Below are 14,900 nucleotides of genomic sequence, written 5' to 3'. Positions count from 1 at the left end.
CTGAACTTGCATGCTGTATTTTTGGCAGTAGATCTTTCAGTAATCTTTGGATGATTTGCCTCCAAGTGGGTGTGAGATGCTTGGACCTGGCACTGCAGCCTCCTATCCTCGCTGAGGACCAGGTCAGCATCTGGTATGCTTTCCCTTTAAACAGGTATTGTAAACTTAATGGACACTTACATAGATGTAAAGCCATTCTTATTTTCTGTACTGTCCTGGCCCTTTCTTGTAGCTCTGTAGGGTTTACTAGATAGCAACAAAAATGTCATAAGGATGGCCAGAAGTTGTGAAAGTCTGAATGTACAAGCATGTTAAGTTTGACAATCATGAGGTCTTGGAGCTAAAAGACCTCTGCTTACCAGTACCTGTGGTATTGTTACTACCTTTAGGTAGCATTCAGAGCTCAAGTAATTTTTAATTCATCTCTGGTTTCTTGTCTCAAATGACCAACATCTGGTATTTAATCTCTAACTATTACTGACTATGTACTTTTCTTCCTGCATCTTATCTAAACAGATGGTGAGTGAACTTTGTCCTGACATTTTGTGTTTGGTAGTTCAGAATGGTCTAATCTCATAAAAAGTACTGAACTTTGAGGTGGCCATTTGACAGTTCACTTCATAGCCAGGTGGGGAATCCGAATCCTCAACTGGTGTTACAGTGACAATGTTCTCCATTGGCTCGTTTCCCACCATTTGGCTGCTTTGACTATTGACTGTACCGAGTGAAGGAGGAGTGTGCTTTCAGTGTCTGTGTTTGTGGGTGTGTGATGGAAGTACAGTTGATAGACAAAATGAAGTTGCAATATTTTTATGAGAGACCTCTGCTAGCATGTCCTGTGTGCTATTCATTTTTGCCTAAGTGTGTTTTTTATTGTGAAAAATCATGGTGAAATTGCTTAGGGGTCCAAGAAATAACTGTTCTTCAGAACTGGCACAAAACCTGTAACTTCTTGTCTTGGATCTCAGGCACATCAGGTGAAAACTAAAGTGTGAATGTTGAACTTCAGCTGAATCAGTGATTTAGCTGAGGTAGTTATACACCTTGCAAAGGACTGCCTTACCCAGGGTATGGGCAAAGGTAACAATGAAAATAAGTTCAGATCTGTTAAGAGTTCACTGTCCTTAATCTTGGACCCCTTTAATCAGACTGTATTGGCAAGGAAAGTGCCTTCTCTACACTAGCAGAGCTTCATCTTTCTCTTAAAAGGAAACTATATAATCTGTGTTTAAAACTAACATACTAATGAACTAACATATTAAATGAATTATCATGAGGTTCAAATAATATAGCTTTATTCTTGCCAAAGAATTCAAATAATATAGCTTTATTCTTGCTCAAAAGGAGTATTGTTCTGTCCATTCAGAGTGAATAAATCTGTCCTCTGAACAGATAAGGTTGAGTTAATGATGAGATACAAAGTTATGTTGTCAAGTGTTGCAAACTTAATGATCTCTGCTGTAAATAGTCTAATGATCAGAGGGTTGGGTAGAAAAGAGGATTAATAGAGCTACCTAATCAGTATGTTACCCATGATAATATAAAGACATGGTTTAAGTCAGTCTGTCACTCCAGACTTTTCCCTGCTGATTGAGTGAGGTTTCAGTGGTCAAAATGGTTGCATATTGTGACTCAGTGTGCCATGATTGGGAATTGCTCATAATCCCAGGATTATTGAGCAATGAATGTACAAACCCACCCTCAGAAAAAGAAATGAAATGGTTTTTGATTTAAACTGAAATACAGTATGCACAATTTCATTTCTGGATTGCATGTGGCATTCTCCTGGTGTACCAAGATTTATGCATTGTCCTCGTGTTCACGATTCTCTTGCTTTGCTCTGTACTGAGAGTACTCAGCAGTTGGTGTAAGTGGAGAATGCAACTCTTGGGGGTGCTTCCATTCTTTGTGGAATGGAGAAACTTCATGTTCCAGTGAACTGAAATGTAAATTCTTGTGCTAGTGTTCAGAAAACAAATCTGCTTACTTGACTACACCTGTACAGTCTAAGTAGACTCGTCAGTTTGGTAGCTTCATCAGAAAAACCTATGTAAAGTGTGGCTTTTTGTCTTGGATCTTGGCCTAATAAAGTGTTCAAGTAGACTTGAGACTCAAATGCACACTTGCTCTCACTATGACTTTGTAGCAGGTCCTGCTCTCTTTGAATCCAAATAACAGATCTTTTCTGTAGTTTAATTACAGTTTAGGCTTGTGAAGTTCAAATTTATGTTGCCACACTTAGGGAATTGTATACCTATGGCTCCTGCAGCTCCCAGCATCCAGAGCTAAACTGCTTAATGAAGCTTTTAAAGCCATTTCCAACTGTAACACAGCAGTCAAATTAAGTCTAGAAAACGGACAAACACAAGCTTTTATCTCCCTTCAGTAACTTGTTGGTTTCTTTTATGTTCTTAAAACTAGGAAGGACATCCTGCTTCCTTTTCAGGAAGACTGTCCTTAAGAGCAATGTCTGAATGCCCATGCTGGTATTGCTCTTTAGATGGTGACCAGAGCCCTTCCAGAACTACTTCTGCATGTGAGGCTGCACAATGTGGGAGTTCAAAATCCATCCCTCAATAGCACCAGGGCACTGCTGGATAAATTGTTGTCCAGTACAGTAAATAGGCTGTTTCCAGCTATTAATTCACAGGCCTGGGCTTATTGCATCTGTCTAATACAGTAACTGCATGTGCAGAGGGAGGTGTTGATGAACAGGCTGCTTTTGGTCCCAGGAGGTTAGGAAGCTGTCCTGGGAATTAGCTGATCAGGTGGACAGTTCTTTCTTTACACAGTTAAACCAGGCAGCAAATGCTGCATGTGGTAGCTCTGAGGTGTTGTGTTGTCTCTTGGCACTGCATTAAACTAATATGATCAATTCACTGTATAAATTATGCTAAAATTTATAGAGCAGTTGGAGATAAATATTAACTTGGGATTAGTATATCTTGACAATGATTCCTCCGTGGCCAGCAGCCTTCATCTATCAATGAACATCTCCCAGTTTGGCAGTCACAAGTGTTACTAACAGGAAACACTTCTGAAACGTGGATAGAAATAATGGCATTACAAGCCAATACTCTGTCGGTCTGAGTGGGTGTCTTGTGAACAGAAAACAATATTCCTGGAGCTGAGTTCTCTCATCTGTAGTGAAATAAAACATTGCTTTGACTTCCTGAAAGGAATAGATTCCCTTATTCTTTATAGGTTGGTTCAATTAACACTGGTTTTAAGCCTACACTTACTAGGGTAGGGCTTCTGGTAGTTCAAAGAAATATTAAAATCAAGCCTAAACTCGCAGTATAGTTTCCAAAATCACGAAGGAGTAATCTTAACTGGAACTAGAGCTCCAAACCTTTCTATAGTCTTTCTGAACTTTTGACTGTCCTCTTCAGTAGGCACTTGTTGTACAGAGCCTGTCCATCTAGTTCACTGTGCAGTTCATCCAACAGAGGAATGAAATGGGAGCTGTGATCTTTTGGCTATCTCGAGCTGTTCTAATCTCGTGCTGTTGGACTCAGTGCAGCTCATCTACAGCAGCTACTAAATGGACACAAACTGGAGCCATTCTCTGTAATGAATGACATCTGCTAGACACCTGTAACTTGGCATAGCAGTGCTACCACCTAAACAAGAGTTAACACAAGCTCTGTAGCTTAGACTGTCTTTTAACTACAGCTTATAGTTAATTGTCTCTGCTTGTCAGTTGTTGGAATGTCTGTGTAAGTGTCTGTAAGAAGGATTTGTTTTGTTTTCAAGATAGTAGAGGTGTTGGGGGTGGAGAGGGGATTCTGTTTAAGAGTCAAGTATCAAAGGAGACTCAGATGTGACAGGACACTAACCCTGTCTGTAACACCACTGGTGTTTAACCCAGTGGGTTAAACTGGGTGCTTGTAAATAGGCAGACTAGGGTGGCCATTGTGGTGATTGATCTATGATGTTCTTGGATTTTTATCATACTAGCTGGGAAAACACTTCAGATCTTTAACATTGAGATGAAAAGTAAAATGAAAGCCCACACAATGGCAGAAGAAGTGATCTTCTGGAAGTGGATATCTGTGAATACAGTTGCCTTGGTGACAGAGACAGCAGTCTACCACTGGAGCATGGAGGGAGAATCACAACCCCAGAAGATGTTTGACAGACATGCCAGTCTTGCAGGCTGCCAAATCATCAATTACAGAACAGATGAACACCAAAAATGGCTGCTGCTGATAGGAATTTCAGCACAGGTAAGTTCCCTGGAAACTGCTTGTTATGAAGACAGTTGGGAGAGCCCTGGCCCCACTTCACTTTTTGGCTGCTACAGTTTCTTAACTTTGGCTTCTATAGATCAAAAATTCAAAAATATCTTTTGTGTGAGAATAACCTGACTTTCAATGCATTTCAAGTGTTGGAGGAGGGGATGAGAGACATTTGCTGCTTTTCAGTTTACTGTCCCTAAGGTCTTGCTACAAACATTTGAAATCTTATCTGTACAAGCTGACCTTTCTTTTTTCTAGCAAAATCGTGTGGTTGGTGCAATGCAGCTGTACTCGGTTGATAGAAAAGTCTCCCAACCTATAGAAGGCCATGCAGCAGCTTTTGCAGAATTCAAAATAGAGGGAAATGCCAAACCTTCTACCCTCTTCTGTTTTGCTGTGAGGAGTCCTGCTGGAGGAAAGGTAAAGCCTGCAGCTGTGTTCCTGTTGTGCTGTAGCAGAACTCTGTGGTAACAGAACTTCAGTGCTCACACATTCAATGTGTGCTCTCTGAACAACAAGAGAACCACGTGTGCAGCATATTTGGTCAGCATCAAAATGCTTTCTTTCAGTAGCATAAAAACTGCAAAAAGTTGAGTTCCTTGGGTGAGACTTAAGCCTAAGAACAAATGTAGATGCAATGAGAACTGAGCCCAGGGTGCTAAAACATCAATTTATGTCCATGTGGAGTTTTTTGTGTGTATGAAGTAGTCATTTAAGCAGTCCTATATGTCTTGAATTCAGTACAGGAAGAGACTAGGTAAGCTGTAGTGCTATAGGTAGGTTGTTTGCATCAAACTAAATGTGGAATTCAGTAGCAGTTGAATATACTACAACTGCTGAGCAGTCTATAAAGAGGTCAGGTAACATCAAAATAAATGTCTTGGCCTTTCTAGTCTTGTCATGCAAAACTGATGAATGGACAAGTTGGAGTGTGCTGGTCTTGGCTGGGATAGGGTTAACTTTCTTCTTAGCCCCATACCAGCCACTTTGAAAAAAAGTTAACTCCAGCTAAAACCAGCTCACTGACTCAAAACATCTTGAACAGGATGTCTTGAACAGGAATAGTCTCTTTTCATAGAAAATATGATTGGGTTTTTTTAAAAAATCTTTTCCCAGTTTTTAATTTATCAAGTTCCAGAAAACTTATCACTCTGAATATGTGGAGCACAGCTCCCCAGACTGTGTTGGCCAAATGTGGCAGATGACTTCAGTAGCACATCAGAGGAGAGGAACTTCTTTCATGTGGCTGTACTTGCAGGCAATCTTGTGACATGAACTCTTTTCTTCCTAGCTACACATAATTGAAGTAGGTCAGCCAGCTACTGGAAATCAGCCATTTGTTAAGAAAGCTGTTGATGTGTTTTTCCCACCTGAGGCACAAACAGACTTTCCTGTGGCAATGCAGGTAAATACATGACCCCCCCCAAAATATAGCCTGGCAAGCAGCTGCCATCTCTGTGTAAAGAATGCTTTTTACTAACACTTTGCTGTCAATTCTTCCTAGTTCTGGGAGGGGTGTTAATAGGTTTGTGAGAGGTAGCCTTGGATGTTAAAACAGTAACTTGTATGTGTATATATATGTAGTCTGTTCATGTATTTGTCTAGATGTCAACTTCAGGTTGTATTTAAAAATAATAAAACAAAGGAAAAGCCCCAACAAAATCTCTACTGAAAAACCCCAAACCATGAAAGCAACAAAAGAGACCCAAAAAACCCCTCAACAGTGTCTTCAGGTATTGAGCTTCCTACTAATGTTCAGAGTTTTAGCTAAGAATATTAGCACACCTCCTGTAGTAGCTGCATGGAAAAGGCAATTTGGGACATTAGTGGGAGGTTCTTCAGGAAAGAACATAGCTGGTTGCTTTCACAGACCAAACTTCACTTAGAATGTCTGTGGTTCTAGAAATTGTGTAATAAAAGCAGACTATCTCAGAGCATGCAATTGCTGAGGAGTCTTAATGGACCAGCTTCATAAATGGCCCAAGAGATGCCTTAAACAAAGGTAAACAAAGCAAGCTGTGTGCGTGGCAGGATTCATGTGGCTCTGTACTCAGCTTGAGGCTTAATCGACAGAACATCCAAAGACTTGTTCCAAAGTGAAGGTACTTCCTTGTCTGAAGACCGTTTTGGCTTGAAAGCCTCTCCTGTTTCAGTGACTCAACAGGTAAACTGGAGTACTCAATAGATGAGTTTGGCTCAGGTTCTGCTGGTGCTTTGGGTAGGCTTTGTTGGAAGCGTGTGGGTTCATCTCATTAGTATTTCTGAAGAGAAACTTGTACTGACATATCTAGACTAGAATGCTAATTATGCCCAAACTTCCTTCCTCAGCCCAGCTCATTAGGATGAGGAGTATGTCCTTTGCTGCAGATGAATTTTAATTTCCCTTCAACCTCTCCATTCACTGGAGCTATGCCTGCAAATGGCCAGCAAAGCTTTTGAATCTATAAGAAGCAGCCTGAAGCTATATTTGTTCTTAGTGTCACTACAAAGGCATGTCACTGCAGTACTTTCCTGTGACTAGGCTATAGGCAGCTGTCTTAGCTGTTACAGTACTGGTTTTGACTAATAAACCCCCATCTTTTGGCAGATTGGAATCAAGCATGGTGTTATCTATCTGATCACCAAGTATGGATATATCCACATGTACGACTTGGAGTCTGGAGTGTGCATCTACATGAACCGTATTAGCGCTGACACCATCTTTGTCACGGCTCCTCATGAACCTACCTCAGGCATTATCGGTGTGAACAAAAAAGGACAGGTAACAAAGCCATCATTCTGTTTCTGAGCCTTCTGAAGTTCAGGTGGAATGTAACAAACCTAATGAGTGACTTGTTGCAACAAACGTCAGGAAGGGAGCAACCAACTATTTGATTAATAATTTTTTAATCTCTCCTCGACCAGAACTACTTGGAGGGGAACTTTTGTTTTTTTAATAATCTGCTGCTTCATTGATGAGCTGCATAGGCATGTTGCTGTATTTCACAGTAGTTGTGGAAGGGACAGTACTCCTCAATACTCCTCTTGTCCTTTCCAGGTGCTTTCTGTATGTGTTGAGGAAGACAACATAGTGAACTACGCTACGAATGTTCTCCAGAATCCTGACCTGGGCCTGCGTATGGCCATACGGAGTAACCTGGCTGGGGCAGAGGAATTGTTTGCCAGAAAGTTTAACACGCTGTTTGCTCAAGGAAACTATGCAGATGCTGCTAAAGTAGCTGCATCTGCACCAAAGGTAAAGCTTAGAAGTCATGGGGATTTGCCTCTAGCTCAGACAGTATTTGACATTCAAAACATAAAGTGCTGTAATATCAGTCTTAGTTCTCTGCAGTCTTGTAGTGGTTCTGACTAATGTATTTTCCTGAATCCCATAAAGGAGCATCTGCCCTACTTTTCCAACCAGACTGGACTTGCTGTGGCCACTGACTTCTTGCTTGAATGTCATTGGTTTGATGGTCTCCATCCTGGAGGTCTAACAGCAGATGCTTCAGTGTATAGCTTAGCACCTGTTTTTTTGACTAATATTCAGTCTTCACTAATTAAACATCGCTTTTCACTTGTGCCTCTTCAGGGAATTCTACGTACCAGTGATACAATTAGGAAGTTCCAGAGTGTACCAGCTCAACCTGGGCAGGCCTCTCCCCTGCTCCAGTACTTTGGAATATTGCTTGACCAGGGACAGCTGAACAAGTTTGAGTCTCTGGAGCTGTGTCGCCCTGTCCTGCAGCAGGGCCGCAAACAGCTCCTGGAGAAGTGGCTGAAGGAAGACAAGGTAGGCTCGGTCATGATACTGGCCTACTTCTGTTGCCTTGTAACAGCTGAGTGTGAACAATACTTTTGTTGATCCTACATCTCTGAGTTCTTCTGCTTGACAAAATACCCCTTTGACTTCAGCTGGAGTGCTCAGAGGAGCTGGGAGACTTGGTGAAGACGGCTGACCCAACCCTTGCGCTCAGCGTCTACCTTCGTGCTAACGTGCCAAACAAAGTGATTCAGTGCTTTGCTGAAACTGGTCAATTCCAGAAAATAGTGCTGTATGCTAAAAAGGTAAAGTTGTTTATCACAAACTGCAGGCTCTATCTTATGTTTAATGTGTGCATTCTCAAGCTATCTTCTGTGAGATAAGTAGGTAAGATTGAGAAACAGTGTTTTTGTCATAGTGCAAATCATAGTGTATTACTACAGTCTGAGCAGTCTGCAAAAAATAAAATTCAAAACATCCAGAATTTTATGAACTATCAAATTAATAGATTGGCTTAAGCTTATTCTAGAGAATAAAGATAAGATTCTTCCTAAATTCGTAAGACTTCTGGTTTGTGATCTGTTAAAAAAAATTGCCTAATGTCCACTTGTAAGTCTAGGACTTTACTTGATAAATGGTACCTTAAGACTGTTGAAAGATTTGTCCCGAGCAGTTTTCTTACCTAGCAAGAGAAATGCCCTGGCACAAGTTCAGTTACTAAGTAGGTGAATACTGAATTTGTGTCAACAGACAAGCAGTGCTTTTGTTTGAGAATTCCTGGGAGATGGGGGATGGGGACAGCAAGCTCACAGCAGTTCATAGTCCCTATGCTAAAGAATCTGAAGGCTGAGCAGATGTGTAAAGCTTCTTAAACATGCATGACTGTTTGTGAAATCTCTAGGTTGGCTATACCCCAGACTGGATCTTTCTGCTGAGAAGTGTGATGAGAGTCAGTCCAGAGCAAGGCCTGCAGTTCTCTCAGATGCTGGTACAGGATGAGGAGCCACTGGCTAACATTAACCAGGTGATGCCTACAACAAGAGTACTGGTCTCTTTCTAGCCAGAGGTGATAGCATAGTACCATTCTGGGGACTGGTAAGGCTAGATCTCTAGTTATCTGGTTAGAGAGTTGACTAAACTAATCTAGTGAAGTTGGGTTACCATTAAGTCTTTAGACACAAGTGTGTTCTCAAGTTCTTGTGGAGGCTCTCTGGTTTATTGATAACAAATCTGCCACAGGCTTGATCTAAGCAATAGAGTGTTATTGTCCTACTGTGGGCTTTAATGGAACATTACCTCTTCCCATGCAGAGAACTTATAGAAAGATGAACAAATAAATCTAAGCTGAGTACTGGCTGCCAGTGGCCACTTGTTAAATGGACAGAGAAACGAGGCAGCATTTTGCATTATTAAATAAATAACTGAATCTACTTCTTGGCTTTTCTTGTAGCAACTATCCCAGCACGAGAGAAGGGTTGGGATTTGCATGCTATGTTAGAACTAAATAGGGTGGGTGGCAAAAGCTGGCATAATAGCTCAGAGTAATGCACTTCTTCCATTCTAGAGAAAAACACAGTGTAAAACTTACCTCTCTGCTGCCATGGTAGTAATCCTATGAAAACAAAGGGATTGCAGCATGATAGTGCTGTGATGAGCTGCCTTTGTAGCCAGGCTGTTGGTATACACAGAAAAATGTGCATGTGTGTACACAGACCCCCTTCTCTAACTTGACCAATCTCAACAGATTGTGGATGTGTTCATGGAGCACAGTCTCCTTCAGCAGTGCACATCCTTTTTGTTGGATGCCTTGAAAAACAACCGCCCTGCAGAAGGACACCTTCAGACAAGGCTCCTGGAAATGAATTTGATCCATGCCCCGCAGGTAAGACCTCTTAACACAGTTCCTCCAGAGAGGGGAGAGACAGCAGTAGACTTCCACAAGAGTATGATGCCTAATACTGATACCTCTAATTAGTTTAGTAACATGAAAGACTACTAAGTCACTGCTGTGACTTTTCAACAACTTCTAGGCTGAGCTGCTGTGATTCTCTGACAGTCTGAATATGAAATGTAACCTCCTAGGTTGCAGATGCCATTCTTGGAAACCAAATGTTTACACACTATGACCGTGCTCACGTTGCCCAGCTGTGTGAAAAGGCAGGCTTGCTCCAGCGAGCGCTGGAACACTACACGGATCTCTATGATATCAAACGTGCAGTTGTTCATACTCACCTCTTGAATCCTGAGGTAAGTCTGTGATACACAGTAAGGAAGTGTTCACTTCACTTGAGCTTTCAATCTGTATCATTTCTGCATCTGCTGTAAGATGGTTTGTAGGTACTGAAGTAGCACAGGTAGCTGTGGTTCAAGAACATTTGTCCAGTTACTGATTAAAGTGTAATCTATGCTTTCAGTGGTGGGTACTTCAAATATTATTTCCAAACTGCACTTCTGTAGTTGTAAAGATGGTGTGTTTCTTTTTAAGTCTTTGGTCTTAGTGCATGGAAGATTTCTCTCTAGTAGCTGAGGTAGAAACTGCATAGTTGGCACATCCTAGAAGTCAGTGAAATCCTGTATAAGTTACTGAGTAAAATTTCTGTCTCTTTGCAGTGGCTCGTGAACTTCTTTGGCTCACTCTCAGTTGAAGACTCTGTGGAGTGTTTGCGTGCCATGCTGTCAGCCAACATCAGGCAAAACCTACAGCTGTGTGTGCAAGTTGCTTCTAAATACCACGAGCAGCTTGGTACCCAGTCTCTTGTGGAGCTTTTTGAGTCTTTCAAAAGCTATGAAGGTACAGTATTAGAGGGAAGCAGCATCCTTGGAAGCACTGCTTGACTGAAGCTAATAGGAAGGATTGTGGAGCTTTTATGGGAGAGGGACTTGTCACATGGCTGGACCTCAGGATGCATTTATCAAAGTGAGCTCATCACAGCGAGTTCTATGGGTAGCTCTGTTCTAGATAGGTTCTTAACCCTCTTGAGTAAAGATCAGAAAGGAAGATGAAACCTGAAAGAGGGGAAAAGAATCCTGATATTTCCTGCAGTTGAATGAAAGCTTCTCTCCTAGCAGGATTGAACTAAGTCACAAGCTGAAGACTGTACAGTCTGCACTTGCTTGACTTATCCTTCTAACAAGGTTAAAAACGTGTGATTCTTTCTAGGACTGTTCTATTTCTTGGGTTCCATTGTAAACTTTAGCCAGGATCCAGATGTTCACTTCAAGTACATCCAGGCAGCTTGCAAGACTGGTCAGATAAAGGAAGTGGAAAGAATCTGCCGTGAAAGTAACTGCTATAACCCAGAACGAGTGAAGAACTTTCTGAAGGTAAGTATTCTGCCCAGTGGATTGAAAAGTTTTACCTATGTTTTGCTTAGCAGCAATAGGAATAGGAATCTGATCCTATTCCAGACATAAAATAGATCCTTCTAGGCTACCTCTGGGAAAACAAGCCCAAATTCACATTCCCTTAAAACTAGCTTGTATGATATAACTTGTACCAAACTTGTTAATATGTTGTCACATAACAATAGGTGAATCCAGGCTGGCAGAAGGAAAGACTATGTTGAAATATTCAGCAGGTGCCTTATCAGGGGTATTGGCTAGACAAGGCTTACTAAAACTGCAGTCAGCGTGTACTACAACACTTGGCATGCTTTGTGACTGGTAAAATGGGATTTTAATGTCTCTTTGTTTTGCATCGTCAAGTTCTTGGCCCAGCAACTGTCTTCTGAATTGACACATGAATGATAGTGATGTTGAAGCTAGAGATGTAGGCCTAATGTGGCTCTTCATGAAGGACTTAAAACTTGACTGATAGACCAGCCACATGGTGTTCATAGTGGGTAACTTGCTTTTGAAGTCAGTTGTCTGCTTGGCAATCCTAAATGGGAATGTATTGTGACTCCTAGAGCTAGGGAATGTGGTCAGTCTTTTCTGCTTTGAAGGCAGTTGAACGAGTGGTGGTTGCTTACTAAACACTTTTTTTTCCTCCTCCCCTCAAAATACAGGAGGCAAAGCTCACAGATCAGCTCCCTCTGATCATTGTCTGTGATCGGTTTGACTTTGTTCATGACCTGGTGCTCTATTTATATCGCAATAACCTGCAGAAGTACATAGAGATCTACGTGCAGAAGGTAAGGAGAATTCCATGTTAGGCTCCTGTTCTTTCCTTCCCTAGAAGGAACTTAACCTTTTAGTGGACTACAGCATAATCTGCTGTGTCTCTTTTCTGCTCACTCTTCTACTGCATAGGCTCTTCAATAAGCCTTTTGTCTATGGCAAACACATTTTTCCTGGAATTCATATACAAGTGCAGTAGTTACTTAAAATTCACTGCTCTAAAGCATAACTGAAATCGTTAACGACAACTTCCCCTTGTGGAAGACTGGTGGTGGGTTATTAGTAATGTTAATAACTTATTTTAATGATGGTGGCTTATTCTAGGTGAATCCTAGCCGTATACCAGCGGTGGTTGGAGGGCTTCTTGATGTAGATTGTTCTGAAGATGTCATCAAGAACTTGATCATGGTGGTTAGAGGGCAGTTCTCAACAGATGAGCTGGTGGCGGAAGTGGAGAAAAGAAATCGGTAATAAAAATGCATCTGTAGACACCAGTGTTGGGCTTTCCTGACCCTGGTGTACACAAATGGAACTGGATGCAGTTGTGTTAAATGATACAACATTAATACTGGTTTACTTCTTTATACAAAAGCAGTTTAGAGTTGTTAGTCAGTCTCTTGATTATTTGGGCCATACAGGAATACCTGACAGCACTGTGTGATGAGTGATGGCTTTTGAACATTCCTGTACAGCCAGCCATGGGATGTGCCTTTGGAGTAAATCTGGATCAAACTGTCTTGGCAGTCTTCTTGTAGATGCACACCAGTTTGTTAATTAGTTTCTAGTTACCTGTAAAATGAACAAATGGCTTTAAGTGTGAACTACCAGCTATAAAACTAGTGGCACCTGCAGCCTTCCCTGATGTTAAACTGCACTCATTTAAGACTCATTAAAAATAACTGGCTGGTCTGTATTTGCTTTCAAGTTTGACCAGCAGACTTGCTTAAAGGGAAGGCCAGGTGTGGAAGGGCAGCTGCTGAGCATACCTCTGTCTGACTTGTAAACCTGAAATGTTTGTTTCTTCAAAGGCTTAAGTTGCTGTTGCCGTGGCTTGAATCAAGGATTCACGAAGGCTCTGAAGAACCTGCAACCCATAATGCTTTGGCCAAAATCTACATTGACAGTAATAATAACCCAGAGCGCTTCCTCCGTGAGAATCCTTACTATGACAGCCGTGTGGTCGGCAAATACTGTGAGAAGAGGGACCCTCATCTGGCCTGCGTTGCTTATGAGAGGGGGCAGTGTGATCTGGAACTCATAAAGGTTAGAAAAACTGCATTTGTAAACATGTTAAAGAACTACTTGCTGCCTGAAGTGGAAGCCTAGCTGGCTGCCAGTCTAACTCTTGCAGTCTCTGTCTAACTGTCTTGCAGTCTCACTCAGGAGTTGAGGCAGGCAGGATTCTTCTACATGGAGACAGTAATTTTTATGCTGATGAGAAGAACTTGCACTGTATGTCCAAACTACAGTTGTGTAACTCTGCAACTTAGAAGTACCATCCATGTCTTTAATCCACTGATTCTGCTCGAAATTAATTTTTTATTAGGCCCAGTTAATGCATATGCCTACCATTAAATCTTTGTTATTTTGATTGTTTTGAGCCTCGAGCACTTGATCAGCAGCAGGGACAGACTGTAATTTAGCCTAACTCTACAGTAGGATGAAAAGTTTCCATGAAACTAGAACAGGGCTTGTAATTCTCCTTTATTGTGACTGACCCTTAGAGTTGATCCAATACTTAACTAGAAGTGAGGAAAATAAATACTGACAGACAAACTACAAGGACTTCTTCCAATAGCATTCCTCTCCTATCTTAAGCTTGTTATTCCTAGAACCTCCCTCAGAAATTCAAGGGCAAGTGAAATTCTCAGGGTTCTCAAACACTTCCTTGTCTCAACACAAACACCACAGCTTAATGCTGGATTGTAGTGCTTGTGGCTGCTGAGAAAAACAACATTCTTTTCTCCTACCTGCACTTCCATACTAGTATATGCTGAGAATGTCAGCTGTGTTAGAATGGTAGTATAATCTAGGCTTGCTGCTGAAAGCAGATGACTTTCCAGCCTGAAGCACTTATTTAAGTAATACCTCCACTGTAGCTGTTAAAGAAGTGTTGGCTGAATTTGGCTCCTTTATTTCAGGATATAAAGGTGCCTCCAAGTTGTTTTGCTGGGAAACTGCTAGGATTGGTTTTAACATTCTGGTTAACCATAAAAACCTGTCCATACCAGTTTCTTCCTTGAACTGATGTTGTGAGTAGGTGTTTCTGGTTATGGAGAAAAGATCTTCCTACTGAAAGAATTATTCTTGAGATGTTGACTCCTAGAAGGCTCAACTCCTGCAACTATGAGATGTAAAGTGTAAAGCGAAACTGTCCTACAACTAATTTGCTTACACAAGCTAATTGGGATACTAACAAAACACGAGCTGTTGGTGTAAGATAGAATAGGGCATGGTTTCTACTCTTCTAGCTGGAAATCAAAGCTAGTGGCACTAATAAGATCATGACTTGCAACTCTTCTGTGGTGCACTTCTGTAGGAGATTTCACATTTATTCTGTACCCTTATCACTTTAACAGGGGAATCCAAGCCACTTGCTACTCTGAACACTTCTAGTGTAAAGCTAATGACACCAAATACATAACCCTATTTCTAGCTTTGAACACCAGCACCATTCCTCAGTTCACTGCTTAACACTGCCCAAGGCAAGTGGCTCCCCTTTCTAGATTTAAAACTTAAGTTCTTCAGGCTTCTGCAGGTCTTCACTTCAAACAGAAGCAAATAGTTACTATGAAGCC

General features: G+C 41.4%; 1 protein-coding gene across 4 annotated transcripts in view; it reads left to right on the top strand.

The window, feature by feature from the left end:
• The window catches only part of CLTCL1 (clathrin heavy chain like 1), a 35,447-nt gene that overhangs the window by 8,489 nt on the left and 12,058 nt on the right, over positions 1-14,900 (top strand). For all 4 annotated transcript variants that reach the window (XR_010435058.1, XM_064674795.1, XM_064674796.1 and 1 more), the window contains exons 3-17: positions 3,961-4,229; positions 4,500-4,661; positions 5,533-5,646; positions 6,829-7,002; positions 7,279-7,476; positions 7,813-8,013; positions 8,136-8,288; positions 8,885-9,007; positions 9,728-9,865; positions 10,066-10,230; positions 10,594-10,774; positions 11,144-11,307; positions 11,991-12,116; positions 12,427-12,569; positions 13,131-13,365. Coding sequence is in view for 3 of the 4 variants with exons in the window: in XM_064674795.1 (XP_064530865.1) it covers positions 3,961-4,229; positions 4,500-4,661; positions 5,533-5,646; positions 6,829-7,002; positions 7,279-7,476; positions 7,813-8,013; positions 8,136-8,288; positions 8,885-9,007; positions 9,728-9,865; positions 10,066-10,230; positions 10,594-10,774; positions 11,144-11,307; positions 11,991-12,116; positions 12,427-12,569; positions 13,131-13,365 (2,546 nt within the window). In the remaining variant the exon portion in view is untranslated. The remainder of the gene's footprint in view (positions 1-3,960; positions 4,230-4,499; positions 4,662-5,532; positions 5,647-6,828; positions 7,003-7,278; positions 7,477-7,812; positions 8,014-8,135; positions 8,289-8,884; positions 9,008-9,727; positions 9,866-10,065; positions 10,231-10,593; positions 10,775-11,143; positions 11,308-11,990; positions 12,117-12,426; positions 12,570-13,130; positions 13,366-14,900) is intronic.

This window comes from Pseudopipra pipra, chromosome 18 (genome assembly GCF_036250125.1).
Source record: "Pseudopipra pipra isolate bDixPip1 chromosome 18, bDixPip1.hap1, whole genome shotgun sequence".
NCBI lineage: Eukaryota > Metazoa > Chordata > Aves > Passeriformes > Pipridae > Pseudopipra > Pseudopipra pipra.
This window is presented reverse-complemented; position numbering and strand designations above follow the sequence as displayed.